This window comes from Actinia tenebrosa, unplaced genomic scaffold (genome assembly GCF_029948245.1).
Source record: "Actinia tenebrosa isolate PJP-AT-01 unplaced genomic scaffold, QUT_ActTen_1.0 PGA_scaffold4__44_contigs__length_22323623, whole genome shotgun sequence".
In the NCBI taxonomy this organism is placed as follows: domain Eukaryota; kingdom Metazoa; phylum Cnidaria; class Anthozoa; order Actiniaria; family Actiniidae; genus Actinia; species Actinia tenebrosa.
In genome coordinates this window covers 11,725,251-11,746,272 of record NW_028292581.1, presented here as the reverse complement: position 1 = coordinate 11,746,272, position 21,022 = coordinate 11,725,251, and the positions used below count along the sequence as shown (strand labels likewise).

General features: G+C 39.4%; 1 protein-coding gene across 1 annotated transcript in view; it reads right to left on the bottom strand.

Annotated features, from left to right (window-relative positions):
* LOC116288025 (vacuolar protein sorting-associated protein 8 homolog) overlaps nt 1–21,022 on the bottom strand; it is a 39,557-nt gene that overhangs the window by 4,330 nt on the left and 14,205 nt on the right. Inside the window, exons 21-47 of the mRNA XM_031694742.2 lie at nt 20,872–20,962; nt 20,469–20,515; nt 20,216–20,308; nt 19,229–19,275; nt 18,226–18,324; nt 17,638–17,678; nt 16,907–16,989; nt 16,020–16,109; nt 15,631–15,682; nt 15,433–15,548; nt 14,638–14,683; nt 13,971–14,044; nt 12,653–12,687; nt 11,988–12,066; nt 11,125–11,217; nt 10,168–10,224; nt 9,724–9,806; nt 5,766–5,850; nt 5,028–5,126; nt 4,011–4,100; nt 3,695–3,744; nt 3,042–3,186; nt 2,453–2,542; nt 2,104–2,164; nt 1,588–1,685; nt 991–1,069; nt 587–669 (exon numbers count right to left, since the gene is read on the bottom strand). Of these exons, the coding sequence (XP_031550602.2) occupies nt 587–669; nt 991–1,069; nt 1,588–1,685; nt 2,104–2,164; nt 2,453–2,542; nt 3,042–3,186; nt 3,695–3,744; nt 4,011–4,100; nt 5,028–5,126; nt 5,766–5,850; nt 9,724–9,806; nt 10,168–10,224; nt 11,125–11,217; nt 11,988–12,066; nt 12,653–12,687; nt 13,971–14,044; nt 14,638–14,683; nt 15,433–15,548; nt 15,631–15,682; nt 16,020–16,109; nt 16,907–16,989; nt 17,638–17,678; nt 18,226–18,324; nt 19,229–19,275; nt 20,216–20,308; nt 20,469–20,515; nt 20,872–20,962 (2,106 nt within the window). The remainder of the gene's footprint in view (nt 1–586; nt 670–990; nt 1,070–1,587; nt 1,686–2,103; nt 2,165–2,452; nt 2,543–3,041; nt 3,187–3,694; nt 3,745–4,010; nt 4,101–5,027; nt 5,127–5,765; nt 5,851–9,723; nt 9,807–10,167; nt 10,225–11,124; nt 11,218–11,987; nt 12,067–12,652; nt 12,688–13,970; nt 14,045–14,637; nt 14,684–15,432; nt 15,549–15,630; nt 15,683–16,019; nt 16,110–16,906; nt 16,990–17,637; nt 17,679–18,225; nt 18,325–19,228; nt 19,276–20,215; nt 20,309–20,468; nt 20,516–20,871; nt 20,963–21,022) is intronic.

The window sequence follows — 21,022 nt, the reverse complement described above, 5'->3', positions numbered from 1 at the left end:
TCTTCTAAAACAGCCCTACAATGCACTACAATGCCAACTAGACCCAGTTTTTCCCTCAACCTCGGAATGGTTCATAACATTAAAAAGTTGCGTCGAGCAATTCTACAGTATAGCCTGAGTACGAAAAAGGGGACTGTGTTAGACTGATTTGAATATATGTAGACCAAATGCAAAACTCGCACCGATGTGAGGGTTAAGTTGTGAACAAAGGGATCTGGCGTGATTCAAAGCAATCTGGCGTGATTCAAAAGTCACGAATCATGCAAGATCCCTTTGTTCACAACTTAAGCCTCACATCGGTGCAAGTTTTACATTTGGTCTATTGCCGTAACGTTGAGGATGAAAGGCTGGATGATCGCGGAAGAAAATGCAATTAACACAGGGAGCCCAAGTTGTGTAATACATATTAGAGAGTTTCTGGAAAATTTCGATAGTTTTTGTCTACCAATATTTTACAAAATGGTAGATGAAAAAAGTTTTCGAGATTCCAAAAATTTGAATTCTAATGATGTGTCTTATACTGACACAAATACCGATCTTGGGCTCCCTGTGCTTTCAACAGGGACGATGTCAAGATTATTCTCACCTGCATGATCTTCTGTAGTATGGCGGGTAAAGAGATGTATCCCATCATGCTGTTCATGACGTGTCGAGTCAATTCTTTAAATGCTGGAAGGCCAAGAATATAAATATATGCGCACGCATCAATAAAGGTTGATCATCAATATGTATACACACTGATACTCTTTCACTGGCCTGCGAACAACTGAATTTTCCAGGGGGTTGGGGTAGGGGGTGTAAAGGTGGAAGGGGAAAGGGAGAGGGAGAGGGAGAGGGAGAGGGAGAGGGAGAGGGAGAGGGAGAGGGAGGAAGGCTTTAGATATCCTCTCCCCTAAATCATTATCTTCCTTCCTCATCCATTTCCTGACTAGCCGCACCCCACCCCTGTGGAGTCTGTGTTTGCCAGTTTTTCATTATTTTCACTAGTACCTTGGAAGTATTCAGTACTTGTATCGTGACATTTTCGTTGCGGCGCCATGACGGACTCCAGTAAGGGAAACCATAATGCCTGTCGAGAATCACAAACACCAATAATGAATACGAGGAGACATACACAAAGCTAAATCACGCAAAATATCTCAGATCGTAAAACAGATTTGAGAAATAAAACTGCTAAACCAGAGATTAAAAAAAGCTATTGGTCATCCAGTTAATTGACAAGGCACGGCGCCGTCACGATTTATCACATTAATACAAATCCTACGACTCTATCTGTACATAAACCTACTAATGGTCTATCACAAATTATGCGCTCTGATTGGTTGAGGTACAAGTGGTCTATTAGTGATAATAACCAATGAAAAACGTTAACGGGAGGAAGCCTTAAATCTCGGAAAAACAAAAAGAATATCTTTGTTTGGTTTTGACCCCAGACAGGGAATTAGTGCAAGGGAAACAGACAAAAGTATTGGAATAAATAAAAAATAAATCCATCTCTATTCAGGAATGCCTACGTCACAGGAGTGTTTTACAGGGTCCTGCAAAGCTTTAAATAAATTAAATAATTCAATGAATGAATGATCATACCTCGCGGTCAACTTCATCAAACCGTGCCGAGTTTCTCTGACACAACTGAGTGATGACCAACATAACAGCCCAGATGTCACTGAAACTCTTGCGTAACTCTGAAGAAAATCATTAGATAAAAGAAAAAGAGAATATTTACATAATATTCTTTCGACACAAGCTAGGAGATCCTGAGGATCGCTCCGAAGGCCGCACACTCACCAAATGAGCTACGCATATTTCCAATCTGCTCCTTTCTTTGGAAGTGACCCTTATCCCCTCCCCCTCCCCCTAAAGTAGTGCCTTTGTTGGGTATTTATAATCAGGGTGAAGAATCCGAAAGATTTAAAGTTGTGCATAAAATGACACTTTTTAAAATGTCTTTTTTAGGGGGGATGGAGTTCGGACAATAAAATCCGTAAAAGAATTAGCGAAATAGCAAACGGAGGATTTGCAACATAATTGGTAGCCAGGGACATCTAAACTGAGCAGTTCATCTCATAGACACGAGTACAATCACACACTAGTCCAACTTACCATCATACTGATGGCCTTTCTCGAATCCAACTACGACAACCTTGACTTTTTCATTCAATGTCTACAATAAATGACCACAGAAGTTTAATGTTGTCAGGGGCGGATCCCAAGTTCGCAGAAAGATGGGGGGAGGGGGTGGGGCGTTAGATGGAGGCATGCTTAAAATATGGTTTCCAGAAATGCTATATTCTAAAATTGACCGTTGCCTTATAGCGCTACGAAGTAGAACTGTAAAGGGGTGATAACGAAGGGGGGGGGGGGGGGGGGGAGGAAAAACATTTGCTCCTCAACTGTAAACCGTTGGATCCCATTTAAAACTAAGTAACTAATGTTATATAGAAAATATTACCTCCAAAAGAAGCTGGAAAGCACCATGTACATCGCCTGCTTTTTCTAGTAAATAGGCTGTGGCATAGGTGAAGCTATACCCACGAACAATCTGAAGGAATAAAGAAATACCGGAGTCTAACGTTATAGCTTTTCTCTTTCAAATTCATAACTCATGTAAAAACTGTGTTTCATAGACCATATGTGTTTTTTTTATTAACATCAGGTAAGAGTAGTAACAGTTAATATAAATAATAATTAAACTTGTGCATTACGTTTCTTCAAGCAATTTTTTCTGGGAAACAATTTCCCAGCTCCAAGTCGGATTTCAACCCTTTAATTAATATCCAAGCACAAAAAGTACCTTAATAAATAACGTTTCTCCGTTTTATAAGAATTAATTGTATAAATTCTTTGATTGCACATTACGTCATCGCGACCTCTCGGGGGAGCGTTGGTGCCATTTAACAAAAGATTTCTTATTAGCATCCATTGTTAACGGCAAAATGGCGACCATGCTCTCTTGGGATTGCTTGCAACCCATCAATTGTAGAGAATTAGAATGTATTGTTGTAATAAGAGTGTGTGAAAGACAGAGAGTACACACTTACAGACAGCGTTTCTTCAATGCGGTAGTTATCACTTGCGCGTAGGTAGCTGAAGACTGCTTGGTCTGGTTCAAACTGACACATCAGCTCGATGTACTTCTCGTGCACTTCAACGTCTGGTGTCTGTTCAAGTCGAGAAACTGGCGACCTGATGGAAATGGGAATTGAAATAAAAAATGGGAGAATGGATTGGAAGAGGAGGGAAAAGAAGAAAGGAGAGGAGTGAAGCGCAAAGAAAAGGAAAATAAATAACAATAATAACAACTCAGACCAGACCGATAATTTTCAGGTGGCCAAGAAAATGGATAGAAATAGTAGAAATAGAAATAGGATGGATAGAAAAGGAAAGGGCAGTGTAGTACAGGGCAGGGCAGAGTAGGTTGGGGTAGGCCGCAGAACATACAGAACTGGGCAGGGCAGAGTAGGTTTGGGTAGGCCACAGGGCATACAGAACAGGGTAGGGTAGAGTAGGTTGGGGTAGGTCACAGGGCATACGGGACAGGGCAAGTCAGAGTAAGTTGGGGTAGGTCACAGGGCATACAGAACAGGGCAGGGCAGGGAAAATAGGATGGTGTAGGCCACAGGATATGCAGGCCAAGGTTGTTCAGGAATTAAAAATGAAAAGCTCATTTTGGTTAGAAATTTAAGTATGTTACCTGCTGTCGAATACTCCTTTTAAGAACTCATACTGAACCTTGTGCTGTGCCTACAATACGGTGGGAAACCAAACTAAATAAACTATATTATATTTCACAGCATCAGGATATCAGAAGCATGTTAGAAAATGTAGATAAGAAAATTGCAGCCAAGCTTAAGGAAAGACAACGATCCTTTAAAAATATTAATGCCTATTGCCAAAATTAGTTCATATTGATTTAAGAAGGTCCAGTACTACAATGCCTGCGGTTAACACTGAATGTTTTAAAAATAACCATCTATAGATGAGGCGTCAATATGTTACACTAGTCTTACCTCAAGGCTGCAGACAACGCTTGTAAGAGTATCAGGAAAGTGTGTAAGAACAAGGTTTGCCATTTGCCAGCAGCTGATAGACACAAGCTCCTTGAAAATAAAATGGTATGATAATATGGCATGTTCAAGACATTGAAACTCTAGCGCGATTACCAAAACTATCTAAAATAAAATGTTAAAAATGTCAAAATTGCAATAAACCTCAAATGGATCATAGTAAAATGCTGTAGATTCGATTATAATATTGTTGAGTAGTGAACTGACTAGTATTTCTACCAATATTTTCTTATTACTGCTGAAAGGTATGATCGTTGTATATAATATGGTACATTACATTGATCTCATTCCTACCAATGCAGGTATTAAATAATCCACATGTTTGCACCATACATGAGGTACCATAAGACTAAAGCCTCCAGGGTTGGATCTAGAAGAGGGATGCAGGGGGAGCGCACCCTCCTCACTAGATGAGCTGATATCTACTGCATTATTGGTGTTTGAGTTTGTAAGCAAAGGGTCCGAAAATGAAAATCCTGGAAGGTGCCCCCCTCCCCCCTAGAAAAACCCTGGATCTGCCCCTGGCAGATCGAAGTATGGCCTATTGCTTTGTTTGGTAGTCGATATAAGGTGTTATAAGGTACCCAGACATGTTGACTATTGTACGAATGTAGCCCACTATTACCAGAAGAAAGATACCTCGACAGGGAGAGAGGAACAAATGATAACGTTTAAATTTGCAGAAAATGAAACAATAGATTTGCCTTTTAGAAAAAGCTGTTGCCCCAAAATTCTCCTTATTTTAAGTGTCTAGTCGTTCTAGTGCCTTAGCAATAATTGGGGACACTTTTCACTCACACGTACTACTACTAAATTTTCTATGCACACAACGCTAAACTCACATGATGACGCCTGTTGCGCAGGCATTTTTTTGAAGACTGTTGGCCAGCTGAATCATCCCCCTCCCCTCCCCCCCAAAGAAAACTGAAACAAGACAGCAAAATGTACTTCCAGACTTACCTGAAGGCTATTGAGAGCTGCTTCTTTGACTTCTTCTCTTTCGATGTCCGCATAAATATCGTCAGTCATGACGCTTTTGATGTATCTAAAGGCCTGGTCCTAAAAGCAACAAAAACACCTTTATGAGACAGACCTGTCGAACTAAAGGCGCGATTACACGGAGCAATTTTCTCTGCAACTTGTCTCGCAACAGCGTTGAGACACAATTTGCAAGAGTGTTTACACGGTGCAACGGAGACGCAATCGTTGCGCAATCGAATCGACGCAAAAGTAGAAGCGAATTCTCCTTTTTTCAACGATTGCTGCAACTTGTTTAGCAACATTTTTTTACAAATTGCGTAGTACGCTGCAATGCTCCATCGAGACACGTTGCAAAGAAAATTGCCTTGTGTAATCGCGTCTTAACCCATGTCAGTTTGCATTACAAAACTGGAAATTCTATGAAACGACCGGTCGTTCCATTGTTTTCATTTGACGTTATCAGACAACAAACTTTCCTTGAGCCACAATGGAATGTAAAGGTCAGTTTGGTTACATGTGATCGACCGGTCGGTTCAGACCTTATATTCACCATTTCCATACATTGGTTCACTAATCACATAAAAAGCATTAAATTGAGGCTTCAAGGTGGTTTAAATTGAACCTCGTAGCCTGGATAGAATGCTACGTGTTTGAACAGTGAACCAGGGAGGTGTGAACATGGGTGAACCGATGGATGGAAGTGATAAATCGGTTTACCTTTCTCGAAGAATCTCTGAAGTAACACGATAAAACCTTAGCGAACTGTCTCTTCCTTTCGTACAACATTTCGCAAACACGATAACTGAAGGAAAGAAGCAACACTTTTGGTGAATCATCTAGTTATAAAAAATTATTTTAGGTTGTGATACAAGTACTCTATAGAGTTTCCCTAGCCATGGTATTTTATTCTTGGGGTGCATGTCAAATAATAGCCGCCATGTTGGTTGACGATAACAAAGCATTCCTCCTTTGCTTCTCTTCTTAGATCATCCAACATGGCGGCTGTTTCATTGCTATTTATATCTCGAGGGATTTTGAGCCATGTGGTAACACTACAAGAATTACCATACTTATAACTAAACGACCCACTCCACGCTAGAACGTTTTCCAACAACCGGGATTAAAAATTCTAATGAGTTTGCTAATATGCTAATGATCTACCTACCGTACTGCCAGCTAAATTATACCGAAATAATCTGCGTGAAGAAGTTTTAACCTTAAAATGCTAGTCTTATTGCACTTTCTGTGAACTTGTCTTAATTTCCAGGAATGTAAACGAACTCAGCGTTAAAACGCTTTCCATTCTAAAACAAAACTATTAACGCTATATTTTGGTTTTAAGAGAAGTAAACTTGCTGTTGCTGGTGCTGGCCTTTCTCCGGCTTTTCAGAAGTTTCATATATGTAATACATATGAAACTTCTGAGAAGCCGGAGATAGGCCAGCACCAGCGAGTTTACTTCTCTAAAAACTCACTAAAATTGTTACAAGATTTTTATAGAAGTTTTATTCAACAGCAACGTTTGTAAATTACAAATCTTTTAGTAGAAGTGACGATATACCAGCTCGCTATAACAGTCGAGACTGAAGATTTGATTCCATTTTTTAATAGCTTAGTTATTCTTATCTAGATATTTTTCCACCTTGCTTAAAACGGCATGTACTTTACTCATCGTTTCCAAAGCCTTTTCGCACATTTTCTTATGTGGAGCTTGGGTTTCTGCTGCATTATCAACCTTCCTCTTTTTAGATACCTTGTTCGTACCGGCAATGCAGTCATCTTTTTCATCAAACTCGCTCTCGCATGATGATGACGCAACATACTCTCCCTCTTATTTGTCCTTCACTGCTTGTCTTCTCTGGGAAGGTGTTTTCTTCTCTGCATACTTCATGGAGTCTATTGGTTCAGTCGGGGAAGCCAACATTTTCTTTAAAATGTTCTTCATTCTGGTTATCAGTCGACTTGCCAGTGGGCTCTCCAGATAGAGTGCCACAACATGATGAGGGAGTTGTGCCTCTAGGATTCTTTCTTTGCAGTACTGTAGGATCGGCAGGCCACTCTTTGCTATTACATTCGTTGTAGCATTTAGAAATAAATTCAATTTCCTTTTCACCAACATTAGCACGCTTTGGTAGTGATCCTATCACAATTAAAATTAAAAACCATAAGTTGAAAACGATAATAAAATCAATTTGTCGCAAAAGTCCAGAAATGGGCTTTTTAAAAATGGTTCACTTACCTAACCCACGCGAATTTCCCGGTATTGGAGAATCTTTTTGCGACATCTTGACAAAACGTTTATCAGAAATAATCAAGTAACCTAGCTAAACTCAATTGTCACTCGATGGGCACTGAATGCTCAGAAAATTCCGAAGTGCAAAACTCTAAACTGCCTGGACTAATTACAATAACGGTGTTAGTTGCACGCTTCGATTTTAATTATTCAAAAAATAGAAGTTTGACTGGTAGTTACTGTGAACTTGAGATGCAGATTTAGGATATACGTGTCCTGCTTTTGCAAATACTAGCAATTTTGATACTTCTGTCTGCTTTCCAGCCTCCGTTAGGCATACAAAACGTGCCGTTAAATAGACGTCTTCTTACAGGCTTTCGTGGCAGTGGATTTGATGGCAGGGATGTGTTCTCTCTAATTCAAAGACAGCCATGGTTCTTTTGGAGAAATACAGGTGAAACCCCACAGTCATTTTTTGCAGCTAGTAGCAGATGTTTCTCCAGCTCTATTCCGTTTTACAAGGGATGGATTACCACGTCAACGACTAGGACGCTCACAACTCAACATCACGAATCGAGTTCTATTAGCTTTAATGTGGCTACGCAAATATCTGCATGTGGAAAGTCTAGCTCTGTGGTTCGATACAGACCCATCAACTGTTGTGCGAATTATATACAGAGTCATACCAGAGATGTGGAGGTATTTCCAAAATCAAATTCGCTGGTTAAATGTAAATGAATGGGCCAACATCAGGGGAAATTGGCCAGAATTCCCAAACGCAGTGGGCGCTATAGACGCAACCCCGCATGAGATATACCAACCCATAACAGAGCCCCAGAGATCGTTCTATAGTGGGCACCGTCACTACCACTGTTTCAACACCCAACTTATCATTGATAACCTTGGACACTTGAGATATGTTCAAGCCGGGTTTCTTGGTAGTATACACGATGCGACATCTTACAGGCTGATGACCCACATTGGACCAGGACAACCTCTGGAACTACCACAAGGTGCAAAACTTCTAGCGGACAAGGCTTATCCTGATGGTGGACCATTGCTGACGGCCGTAAGAGCAAATCAAATGCATTTGCTGAACCCCAGAGAAAGAAGGCGGGCAAGGCGCTTTAACAAGTGTCTGTCACGACGACGAATCAAGGTGGAGCATGTATTTAAGAAATAAAAGTGTACAAAGCCATATCACAGTTATGGAGACATCCTAGATGGCTTCTTCCAGTATGTGTGGAGCTTGCGTCATTTCTTGCTGAACGTCGAGTACGTTTATTTGAACATTTATAACAAACTAAAAAGGATTTCTGTGTACAGCAAATTTCCATGCTAGCTTAGTCCACTCATTTGCATTTTTTCAGATACAAACGTTGATGTTGAATAAAAAACAAAGTCTTGTAACACTTGTTGAGTTTTTAATAAATTTAGAACGTTGAGTTCGTTTACGTTCCTGGAAATTATGACAAGTTTACAGAAAGTGCAATAAGACTAGCATTTTAAGGTTAAAACTTCTTCACGCAGATTATTTCGGTATAATTTAGCTGGCAGTACGGTAGGTAGATCATTAGCATATTAGCAAACTCATTAGAATTTTTAACCCCGGTTGTTGGAAAACGTTCTACTAACTACCACTACATCAATATTCTATATGCATACAATTCTCATCTTACATGTTGATTTTTGCGTAGGGAGTAAAACCGGAGAAGACGGAGAAAAATCCTTGTGGCAGAACAACAGAACAAATAAACTCTATTCACATGGCGTGTACAGGATTTCAACTCCACGATCCGACCCGTGACTCACAGTGGTGAAAGGCCAATAATCAGGATTCCTAGCTATTCCTTGCAGATTTTACGCGTTTTGTCAGACAAATTTGTCAAAATGATGAAACCGCTTAACATTTTCTGGGATGCACGTAATCGCCTCTAAACGCTGTGCATGGGTTTGATCCCCTGACTTACCATGATCATAGTGCAGTTTTCGTATGACCGTGAAAAGCTCAGTGCCGTGACCGTGATGGTTTCTAAAATTTTGATTGGCTGATTTTTTTTTTCTCGCGCGATGTGATTGATCTGACAGTGCCTTGACCTTGGTGTGACCGTGTCTGCGCTGGTTTTATGCCTTGTTCCGGGTATTTGATTGGATGGAGAGTAAATTTTCGAGCAGTGTGATTGGTATGGCATAACCCTTGCCGTGTCACGACCGTGTTTGTGCCATGAGGTTTTCACAGTCATACGAAAACTGCTCTATTTGAATAGAGTTGTTCATTGGTTGTCTTTGATGGTTTTCACTGTCTTCTCTAGTTTTCCTCCCTTCGCATAAATCCAAAATTCCACTCCAATTCAACCCAGGAACTTATTTTCGCTGCAGAACTGCAGTGTTAACCTCACCAAAAAGGCTTATCTTAATAAAGGTTTTTTCAAGTGAACTTACAATCTCGCATTCTCAGCTAACACAAGAATCCTCTCGTCGTCAAACTGCCTTAGACCACCAGCTACTAACAGCTCTAGTATAGCCTGCGATACGAAGAAAATAGGACACCATTAACAATATGGAGGATCATCTCACGCTTTAACATTATCAGTTTATCAGAAAAAAAGAGTAATTTCGGTCCTGGAATAATCTATGGTTTTTTATAGCGATACCTCAGCGGACTCCTTATTAAGCGGACACCTTTTATCAAACGGACACTCTTCATTAAACGGACAGCTAGTTGCACAGACCCTAAATTTTCATCCAATAATTACTGTAAAACAAACCTCTATCCAGTGGATACGCCTATTAAGTGGGCACCCACCAGGCAAGGCCCTGAAGGTGTCGTTTAATACAGGTACCGATGTCCTGGTTTTTTAGTCAAGTAGCTAAGAGGTCACTCACCTGTTGTCGCTCTTCGTGTCTGGCGTCATCATCAGGGTTTGCTAGATACTCCAACACCTTAAAATGAAAAATCACGATCAGAAAAGGTTAGTCAATACTGAAAAGGAACGAATAATTCATTTACTTCAAATTTCATCAAATCTTAAACAAACTCTGAGCTGATCAAAGTCAGGGCACGGATACGGATCTAAAATGGAGAAAACACGACCCTCAAGCAAGGGCGGATCTAGAGGGGGGCAACGGGGCCTAAAGCTCCCCTTCAGCAGAAAAAAAACAAAAAAACTGAAGAATTAGATGTTTTTTTATTGTTTTCCGTTGTGTTGACGTAAGAAAATCAATTAGCCCCCCTAAACTCCCTAAAATTTTGGCTGAATCCGCCCTTGCCAAGCTAAAGAGGTTTACTGTGTAACCTTCAGTGGGCATAGGTTCTAATGTCTTCAATAAATAAGGAATAAAATATATTAGTCAAACTCGACTAGCGGTCTAATATCAATATTAATGCTGCGTTCTGATTGGATGAGCTACTACTAGGCTATAAGTTATATCCTACTAGTAGCGAAAAGTCCAGGCTCTGAAAACCAAAACATTAAATTTAACTTTAATTCTAAACTTGATTGCATCTATATATTTGTTTGACTAGTTGGATTTGACTAAGGCAATATTTTTATTAGTCCTCTCACCCTCATGGCCTATGAGTCAATAGCCCATTTGGCCTTCGACCTAATGGTTTTGCGATTATTATCTACATCAAAGGCTATTTAGCAATTAGTCCTCAAGCACGAATGGTCTATGAATCAATAGCGCATGTGGTCGAAGTTAAATTCATTTTTTTGCTTTCAAAGCCGGCACTTTTCGCTACTAGTAGGCTATAACTTATACCCTAGTAGTAGCTCTTTCAATCAGAATGCAGCAATACTGATAGGCCACTAGTTGGATTTGACTAAAACCACTCATTACCTGTTCAAACAACACCTTGTTAACATGGATGGTGTTCTCGTGTTTGGCCATCTGACGAGCCAAGAATGTAAACAGACTTCCTACTTGGCTGGGCTGATAAAAGAAATGTGAAAAAAAGTTAGGACGTGCCACTTGGCTGGGCTGATAAAAGAAATGTGAAAAAAAGTTAGGACGTGCCATGTTACTGTGCCATGTGGAAAGGACCACCATCTTAGATATATAATGACGGGCCATGGGCCTTTTCCGGGTTCGATGAACAGGATGCATTGTGGTCTAGATTCGGTACAAAAAATACCATATAAGGCATGATGAACAAAAGATGGTTGTACCGAAGCTAGACCACAACGCAACTATGTTCGCCATCTCAGTAAAGATCTATAGTAGATACGAATGAGCCAGTAACCCCTCCCCTCCCTTCCTTCCTCCCTCCCTCCCTACGGAATGATTTTACTTCCATCCTGTATAATTTTGAGTGATAAAATGTACGTCATGGTGGAAGGTGAAAATCATTCTTAATGACAAAAGTAAGGCACAACGTTACAGAATAGGCTCTAAAAGAATGTGATCTTTGCGAGGGGGAAAAACAGATAACCACCAAGCTCACGAGAGAACCAACAAACATTACTCAACTCATATATGACAGCCAGTGGAAGCATTTGAGTATTGAGCCCATGAGAACAGTGGTGAAAGGCTATATAGTATATATTAGTTATTCTTCGCTTGCACGTTAAGTCATCGCGGCCATGTTGGTACCATTTAACAAAAGATTTCTAATTAGCGTCCATTGTTAACATCACCAAGATGGCCGCCATGTTTTTGTCTTTTTACTCTCTTGGGTACAACCCATCAATTGTGCTACTTACAGAAAATCCAGTATCTTGTACCATAATCTGTAGTAATATATTGACCACATATTGCCGTCCAGATGTATTGTCTTCTCCTCTGTACAACAGTACAATGATAAAAAAAACATAAGTAAAAACCAACCACCATTTTCTTCCCACCTACCCTCCATCGTAAAATCACTGTCGGGTAGATTCAAAATATAAAACATAGAAGCTGAGAGCGAAAGGAAATGCCAGCCACAATGGCCGATTTGATCAAGTGACCTCTTAGTGCAAGTCGCCTATTAACCTCTGATGTGTTCATTTGAGATACAATCGATATAAAACGTGTTAAAAGCCTCCATGTTTTTTTTAGTACAAGTTAATTGTATCATTAGATACATCTAATAACGTACTTCCCATGTACCATTTCGGTCTCAGTTTTACTCAGTTTTTACTGTGTTCTAATTTTTCGATTCCGACAATGATATTGCAATTGACTTTATACAGAAATCACCCTCTCTAGTTAATAACGAGGTTCATCTATCTACCTCCCCCCCCCACCCCCCAAAAGTTAGAACATGGCGAAAGAACAATGACAACCCCTTTAGCACTTTAATCTACTTCCTCCAAGATGGCGGTTATGATCAGTAGAGCGTGTTAGAACTGTTACTAAACGTTTTCAAATCCACTTCGTCACTCACCGGAAATCATTGTCGAATTCTTTCTCCTCGAATGCCTAAAAAGAAAATGAATGGTCAAGGTGTTACTAAAAACGATTATTTAGTTGTCTTCAGTTGATAGCTGGCTACTAATATGGCTAAGGTCAAGCGTCAAATGTGCGTTGGGAACAATTAATAATAGGGCAGTCTTCTTCTTTGTCATTAGGTTCGGCTCATATAAAGTTCGGCGTTTGACCTTTATAGTCTAAGCTTTTTTTCATTTTGGCCGTGTCTCTCACTTCTGGATTCGAGCGAGAAGTAACAACCGCGTTTATTTATCAATTGACACGGTTTTCTTTGTTATTCACAAGGCTTTATTTTTGTTATAACCCTTATTATAAATGCGAGGAAAATACTTAATTACCTCGAACGTCGGCAGAAAGCTTATACATCCCTTAGGACTGCGGCTCTTGGGATGTATATGGCTTATTGCCTCAGCTCTCGGTAATAACTCTTTGGCTCAGGTCAAACGTCGAACTTCACGAGCCGAACCTAATGACATCAAACTGAGAAGACCGCCTTGTTATCCACTGTTTCAATTAGGTTCGGCTCATGTAAAGTTCGACGTTTGACCTGAGCCTTGCTTCCAAACCCCTTCCTTCGAAATGCAATCCTGACTTCCTGGATCCCAGTTGCATAAAATTCTCTTAAGATAAGAACACCCTTAAGTATTATCTTAGTACAATGGTTCATTGTTTTAGAATGGACCAAATCCACTTGGGTGTAATGTTGTGCCCATTTTAGACCACGTCACTCTCTTGAGTATAAGATTCTTTGTTTGAGTTGCATGTGTCTTCTCAAGCGCAACCGTTAAACAAAGAAATGATACTCTAGGGGATGACATGTGGTCTGAAATGGGAAAACAGTGGATTAGGTCTGTACTTAGGGCTGCTCCTAATTTAGGAGAGCTTTATGCCATAGTGCTTATAGTGCGACGCGCCTAACCGTGGCCCCCCAACTTATTTTTTTATCAATGCCGTAGAATCCTTTCCCGCCAAGTGTTTTCATTCATTTAGAAGACTTTTTGAAAAAAGAGTCCAGTGTTGGCCAACAAAGGGACCAAAATAGGTATCACCTAGGCAAATTCCTAGCCATTTATTTAAGTTTTTGTTGCAAAAAGTAAGAAATAACTTTGAAGTCACAATTCGCGATTTCACGTGCAAATGCAAAAATTCTAGCCGTCTGGTTGGCTAACTAGTAAAAAATAAGTTAGGTGGCCACGTTTAGGCGCGATGCACTGTAAGGTTTCTATCAATGTTACGGTTGTAATATTAAAGTGATAAAAGGTATTTTCCCTTACAATGGACAGAACGTTCAAAAACTCTTGCGTATCAAACTCTAGTAGTATCCTCAGATATGGATAAGAACGCTCAGCTGAAATAAAGGATTCAAAAAACAATATAACATGCTTTCAGTTCGACCCTGTTGAGCTGCACCACTGCTGTACTTTGCGGTGGCGATAAGTGATGACAAGTTTTTTTAATTATTATTATAAAATAAGTAAGTAACGAATATAGCGATCATGGATCAATACAACCGCCTCCCAGTTGGATAAGTTGGTCGAGCATCGGTCTGTTGTGCCAGAGTTCATTGGCTCAGTAGCCCCTAGAACACTATACATGTGTTCCAGTAAAAACCTGTGGAATGGACCCTTCTCAAAAGTATCGTGGATGCAAAGCTAAAATGAAAATACAAATGAAATCACACTTTTCTCGGTGGAATTCGTAGCACTTCCTTTGTATTTGCATTTTAGCTTCGTACTCAAGACAATCTTCAGAAGGCTAATTTTCCAAGTGTTTTTACTGTTGAAGTCGTGCATTCATTACTCTAACATTTGTAGGTGTGAATATTCTGATACTGAAATGTTGCTAACACGCAATAAATGAGTCTGTAATCAAAAAACACAGCAGTATTTCGTATACAGATTGTGAATTCCTATAAACGTTTTCTGTAGACAAACGACTTACTTTCAAACGCATCCCTTGTGTGAACTGCTGTTATACAGTTAAAGACCTGTTATACAGTTAAAGAGTTTGAATATTGCATTCAATCAACACTCTGCCCAGAGGCAAAAGAGACGACAGCTAGCGGAAGAATAGCGGGAAGAGAAGAAGGGGAAAAGCAAGACACGAAGCAAGCAAGAAAGTCTTACGAGCTTAATTTAAAAAATAACACGTCTCAGTAACGTTAAGTGGAAACGTAATGTCTAATTAGCCATTCCGAGGTTGAGGGGGAAAAAATGTCGATTTAGCACTGCAGTGCATTTTGGGGACGAAATAGCCGCCATCTTGGAAAGATGTCCCTAAAACAGCCCCACAATGCACTGCAATGCCAACTCGACCCAGTTTTCCCTCGACCTCGGAATTGCTACTACAGCACATACACGGTACGACTTTCGAGACGTGATATTAAAATACCCCTTCCATTTTCGTGCGAATTGCCCAGGCAATCACAGCGCGTAGTCACGACTACGGATACGGTATGATACGGTACGCCTATGCACAGTACGACCGCGAATTTGCAGTACAGCAGTTTTCGTATGAGTGGGAAAAGATACGGCAAATTCATAGCCATACTGTAGCTCTACCGTTACTTACTGTAGCCGTAACTACATGTTGTGAATGAATGAACTAGTGTAAGACAATGGGAAGCAATTTCAATTTTACGGCCAATAGTACCGGGTATGCTTCCGCTTAAACGAGAACAACTCTATCGCCGGCTTTCCCAATCCAAAGGATCCCCGAACAATAGAAAAGAATTACCTGTGTTTTGACAAGCGTGACAATATCTTCAGGAATCTCGCCTAATGGATATGATCTCCCCGCTAAGCTACAGCTTATGTACACCAACATCTTGTACCCTAACGCTTGATCCAGTTCTGACGGACAACGAATGCAGCAAATTACTCAGTGCTTTATGTTTGTAAAAAATGTATGATGAATCTGGGATGGAATAAGTACCTGATAATTGTTTTCCCGAGTTAAGAGCACTGCGAAGAACACCAAGCAGCTCCTGTTTGGGGTGTGAGAAGACATTAAATATAAACATTGAAGGGACGACTTCTTTGTAGAGAAACGGGGGAAAAGAGTGATAGGAAGTAACAGAAAGGATGATAGAAAGAAAGAAAGAAGGGATAGGAAGGAAGGAAGGAAGGATGGAAGGAAGGAAGGAAGGAAGGATGGAAGGATGGATGGAAGGAAGGAAGGAAGGAAGGAAGGAAGGAAGGAAGGAAGGAAGGAAGGAAGGAAAAAATTATTAAAAAGAATACAAATTCCATGATAGAGCAAAGAATATGCGACATATACATTTTGTACAAGTATTACGATAAATGAATGCAACATTGCCTGACCTCGAGTGGAGTGGTATAATCTCTCATTCCACGATTATAAACATACAAAATAGCATCATACAAACAATGGGACCAACACAGCTTCACCATCTGCAATAACAAAAAGAAAATACTATTCTCTTTGAAAAGTAGGAGCGAAAAGAAAGCTAAAGAGCTCGAGGCCCCGTCCACACGTATCCGGAAATTTTTGTATCCGCAAATTATTTTTTGCGGATACCAAAATGTTTGCGTCCACACGCAGCGTATTCGAATCGTTTTCACCGTCCACACGTATCCGTTTTCGTAAAATTTGCGGATACGGACACAAAAATTTGCGGACACGTGTGGACGCAACCTGTATCCGTAAAAAAAATTGCGGATACGTGTGGACGGGGCCTGAATTGCACACTTTCGAAATATGCTTCGTTTGTCACACACAAAAGATTCAATGTGAGGTTTCGTGATTAATGCTCAGTAATTCGTGACAGGAGAAAATAATTAACTTCATTTAGGACGTTGCCTCGTACTTTGTCCGTGACAAGCGAAGCATATCTCGGGCGTGGGCTATTGCATCGGCATTCCGTTCAACATCCCATTTATAGGATAATTGCTGGTTTTACTTGACCAGGTCACCAGGCTACTTGCAACAAACAGTCACGTGTTGATATATCATTTTGCTAACGAATCAATTCAGCCAAAGGTCCCTTGGAGAAGGCTTTGCTTTCCTGTCTCGTGCGGAATGCTTATCAGCTGAATCGCATGTTTTCAATAGCATTCTTTCTGGCTGACAGCACATGGTGGTCAGTGTTTGATCACCATATGGAGCGAATAATAAGATTCTCTAAGACTTTTATCACTCAGCTAATTGAGTAGGAATATTTTTCAGAAATGTTAAGGTATAGCTGTACCTGGTGAATATCAAGGTTTGTCACATCCAGATGTAATAAACATGACTCTACTTCCTTCACTTTACCAAGGTTTTGATAATGTTCTGTTATGATATAAAATAATCAGTGTGGTATATTTAAAAATCCTGCATTCTGATTGGCTGATTAGCTTCAGAATAAAGAATTCATGATCAAATTTATCTAAACTATTAATTTTTGTAAAGAATTTTCATAATCCAGAAACGTGTGGATTTTTCAACCTTGGAATTCTTTCTAAAAAATGTATGTCGGACGGGCAAGTGTTGCTCGGGTCACATACATTTCTTTGTAAAATTCCATGATTTCAATAATTTGGATATTCCCTAGCCTAATCACAGGCAGCCCAAACAAGGTTCCTGCGTATGGTTTATAAGGGAATGTATGGGAGTTATGATAAAGTTACGAAAATAAAATGTTTCACTCAACAATTTGTCTCAAAACTTGCTGCAGTTGTTGCTTTTACTTTGTTCAGTCTTCTGGCGAAGTTTCAGCGCGATTTGAGGCCGTTTAGCGGGTTTTTTCAAAATCCGCTCTTCTCTACCTAAATAATGGCCCCCACCTCCTCTCTCCAATGTTTTGCTAACATCATAATATAATCTAGTTTTCATTTCCAGTTTTAATAGACTATCCTAAAGATTATTATGTAAAGATTATCCTAAAGCAAGGTGATTTAAAGCTCTGTGAAGTTGTCATACAACCTTCTATTCGCTTACCAATGAAGTCTTTCATTACGATAGCACTAAGTGAAGTAAGTCTGTAACAAAATCGAGATCATTAATGTCATGCTATGTGGTGAAGCTTTTACCTGAAACTAGTGTTGGTCAGAATCAACTTTGTGGTCTCAAGTTTGATTCTTGGCATTAAAATAACATGTAAGTAGAGTTTGTTAGGTCTCTCCCTTGATTAGAGGATTTTCTCTTGATTCTCCAGTTTTCCTCAATCAGAAAAACCTAACACGCTAAATTCCAATTTGATATGAGATATGCCATGAATTAGATTAGCTTCAGGTTATTTCAGGGTTCGATTTGTAAGTTAGTCGTGCCCTGACTTTGATCAGCCCAGAGGTTATCACGGGGTCCGATCTGTAAGGTAGCCGTACCCTAACTTTGATCAGCGCAGAGGTTGTTTCAGGGTTCGTTCTCTAAGGTAGCCGTACCCTGACTTTGATCAGCCCAGAGGTTGTTTCAGGATTTGATCTGTAAGGTAGCCGTGCCCTGACTTTGATCAGCCCAGAGGTTTTTTCAGGGTACGATCTGAGACCGTGCTCTGGTATCAATCAAGATAAATGTAGCAATGCTTACTTGTCATTCAAGATGTATGGCTCAAGGCTTTCAAGGTATGCTACTTTGCCCAGGGAATGTTCACAAAATTTGTAGTAGATATCTCTAAAAAGAAGATTCCTGGAAGATAAAAGTCGTGTAACACGTGTTAGAGCAGATAATATCTGTGATGATTATGATTATGATATTGGTGATTATGATGATGATGATAAAGATAAAGAGTACCATGACTTATTGAGGATGATGAGTGATGATAATAATATCTGATGCTAATGATGACTGGTGATGATGCCTATGGTGATGGTAATTGTTGGTGATTATGATGATGATGATAAAGATAAAGAGTACCATGACTTATTGAGGATGATGAGTGATGATAATAATATCTATGATGCTAATGATGACTGGTGAAGATGTCTATGGTGATGATGATTGTTGGTGATTATGATGATGATGATAAAGATAAAGAGTACCATGACTTATTGAGGATGATGAGTGATGATAATAATATCTATGATGCTAATGATGACTGGTGATGATGCCTATGGTGATGGTAATTGTTGGTGATTATGATGATGATGATAAAGATAAAGAGTACCATGACTTATTGAGGATGATGAGTGATGATAATAATATCTATGATGCTAATGATGACTGGTGATGATGCCTATGGTGATGGTAATTGTTGGTGATTATGATGATGATGATAAAGATAATGAGTACCATGACTTTTTGAGGATGATGAGTGATGATGATATTGATGATGATGGTGATGATGACATATGCATTGAGGATGATAATGATGATGATGATATTAATGAAGATGATGGTGATGATGATATTGCTTATGATGATGATCTGATGATGATGATGGTGATAAACATTAGGAAGATAGTGATCAGGATAATGGTGATCAGGATGATGGTAATATTGACGATGATATTGATAATGGCGAGGATAATGATAACAGACAATGACAGGTATGTACATCAGTATTTCTACATTAATAAGTATAATAACTCACGTGTGGTTTATAGCCAAGCAATATTGAATAAAAATAGATACAAACTCCTAATAAAAGAAACAAAATTTCATTAGTAACAAATTTTAAGTCCATAAATCAAATAATAACGTTGATAAGGATATATTCGTCCCATAAAGAAGCATCATTCCTTCTAAAAAAACATGGTACATGTCTGTGGTGGATTTAGGGGGGGTTCATTGGGTGCCAATGAACCCCCCTCCCCCGGCTGGTACCTTGGATTTTTTATATTTTTTCAAATAAATAAATAAAAGTATGGTACTAACTCATGAGATTTAATATGAATTGGACTGGTGGATAGGTTGTCTTTATCAGAAGCGCCCCTAGGCCAGAGATGTGCCTCATGGGAAAAATGATGATGCAAGAGAACGTTGTTGTTGTGCCGAGATTTGCAGAAATGAACCCCACCCCCCCTCTTAAAGTCCTGGATCCGCCACTGCATGTATAAATATTGACAAATAAATAAATTAATTAATTAATCTACATGTATAGAAGCACGACATGGAGGGAAAGAATTAGCATGTGTACAAGTTAAAACAAATGCCATGCACACACTGTGAAGAAAAGCCAACTTTTAGCTAATAACGACTTGCATTGTCACGTCTCAGGACTACGTTCTCAAGTATTTTGATTCAAAGGTATTTATTTAATTATTTTTACCCTGCACCATCCATGCGAAGCTAAGATATAAATAAGGACTTTAATACAACACTCTCAAACATGAATTTCCCTAAAAGCTTATCTTGACTAAAAATCATTGATTTTGCTTTTTTCCCCGATATTGTTGGGCTACCTGTGGAATTTGCGGGAATTTTCGCGCCAAAACGCGTACGCTCGCCCCTCCAGCCACTGTTCAAATATATAAGTAAATTAGTGGCTTACCCCCAGTCCTATTTCTCCACTGTAACTGAAAACTTAGGATTAACAGAAACACAAAAATAATCATTTCATTTTTCAGCTTTTTTTTACCTTAAAATAATGACTAAGCTCAACACTGTTGCATGTTTCAGGCCGATTGGCAAATATCACTATATCCACATAAGCCAGTAGAATCTCATCAATCTAGGAAAATGAGGAAAATTCCAAATTATAAACAGAGAAATTATTGGAGGTTAGGTAAGGGGGAAAAATGGAAATGAGGATGGAAAAAATGATTAAATAAATAATCTGTCGAGAGAGAAAAGAAAGGAAATAGGAACGAGTAGAAAAAGCGATACAGTACCTCGGAGGCAACTTCGTGTTTTCTCATTTCTTGACTTCCAATGAGACCTTAGAAAATAAATTCAAAAAAATATTCAATAATCTCACTTCAAGTAATCTTTTTTTCAATGAACGAACGAATGAATGAACTTACATTTCAAATCAGGGCTCAAAATTGAAACTTACTGGTCAATAATGCAACCTAAAATTTATAGATACCACGAAAACAACTTCTGGGCTAATCCAATGGCAAGACAGGGTCAGATTACAGGTCAAAATGGAATTTAGCATCTGTGTTACTAAAGGAATGGAAACTGCAGAGACTCAACGATAACCTCTGACACACACTTCTCACATCTATCGCAAAGTCATTTGAGCCCTTTAATTAAGAGTAACACTTAACAAGTCAAAAAGGTTATTCTCACCAACTATAGCTTTGGCTGTCCCCTTGTAAAATGACAGGGCAAGTTCCAAGGCATCTTGAAATTTGTTTAGCCTCATGAGAACAGCAATGCGCTATCCAAAGAACACATAATTACAAATAAGTCATAATGACTTTTGCCATAGAACAAAGTG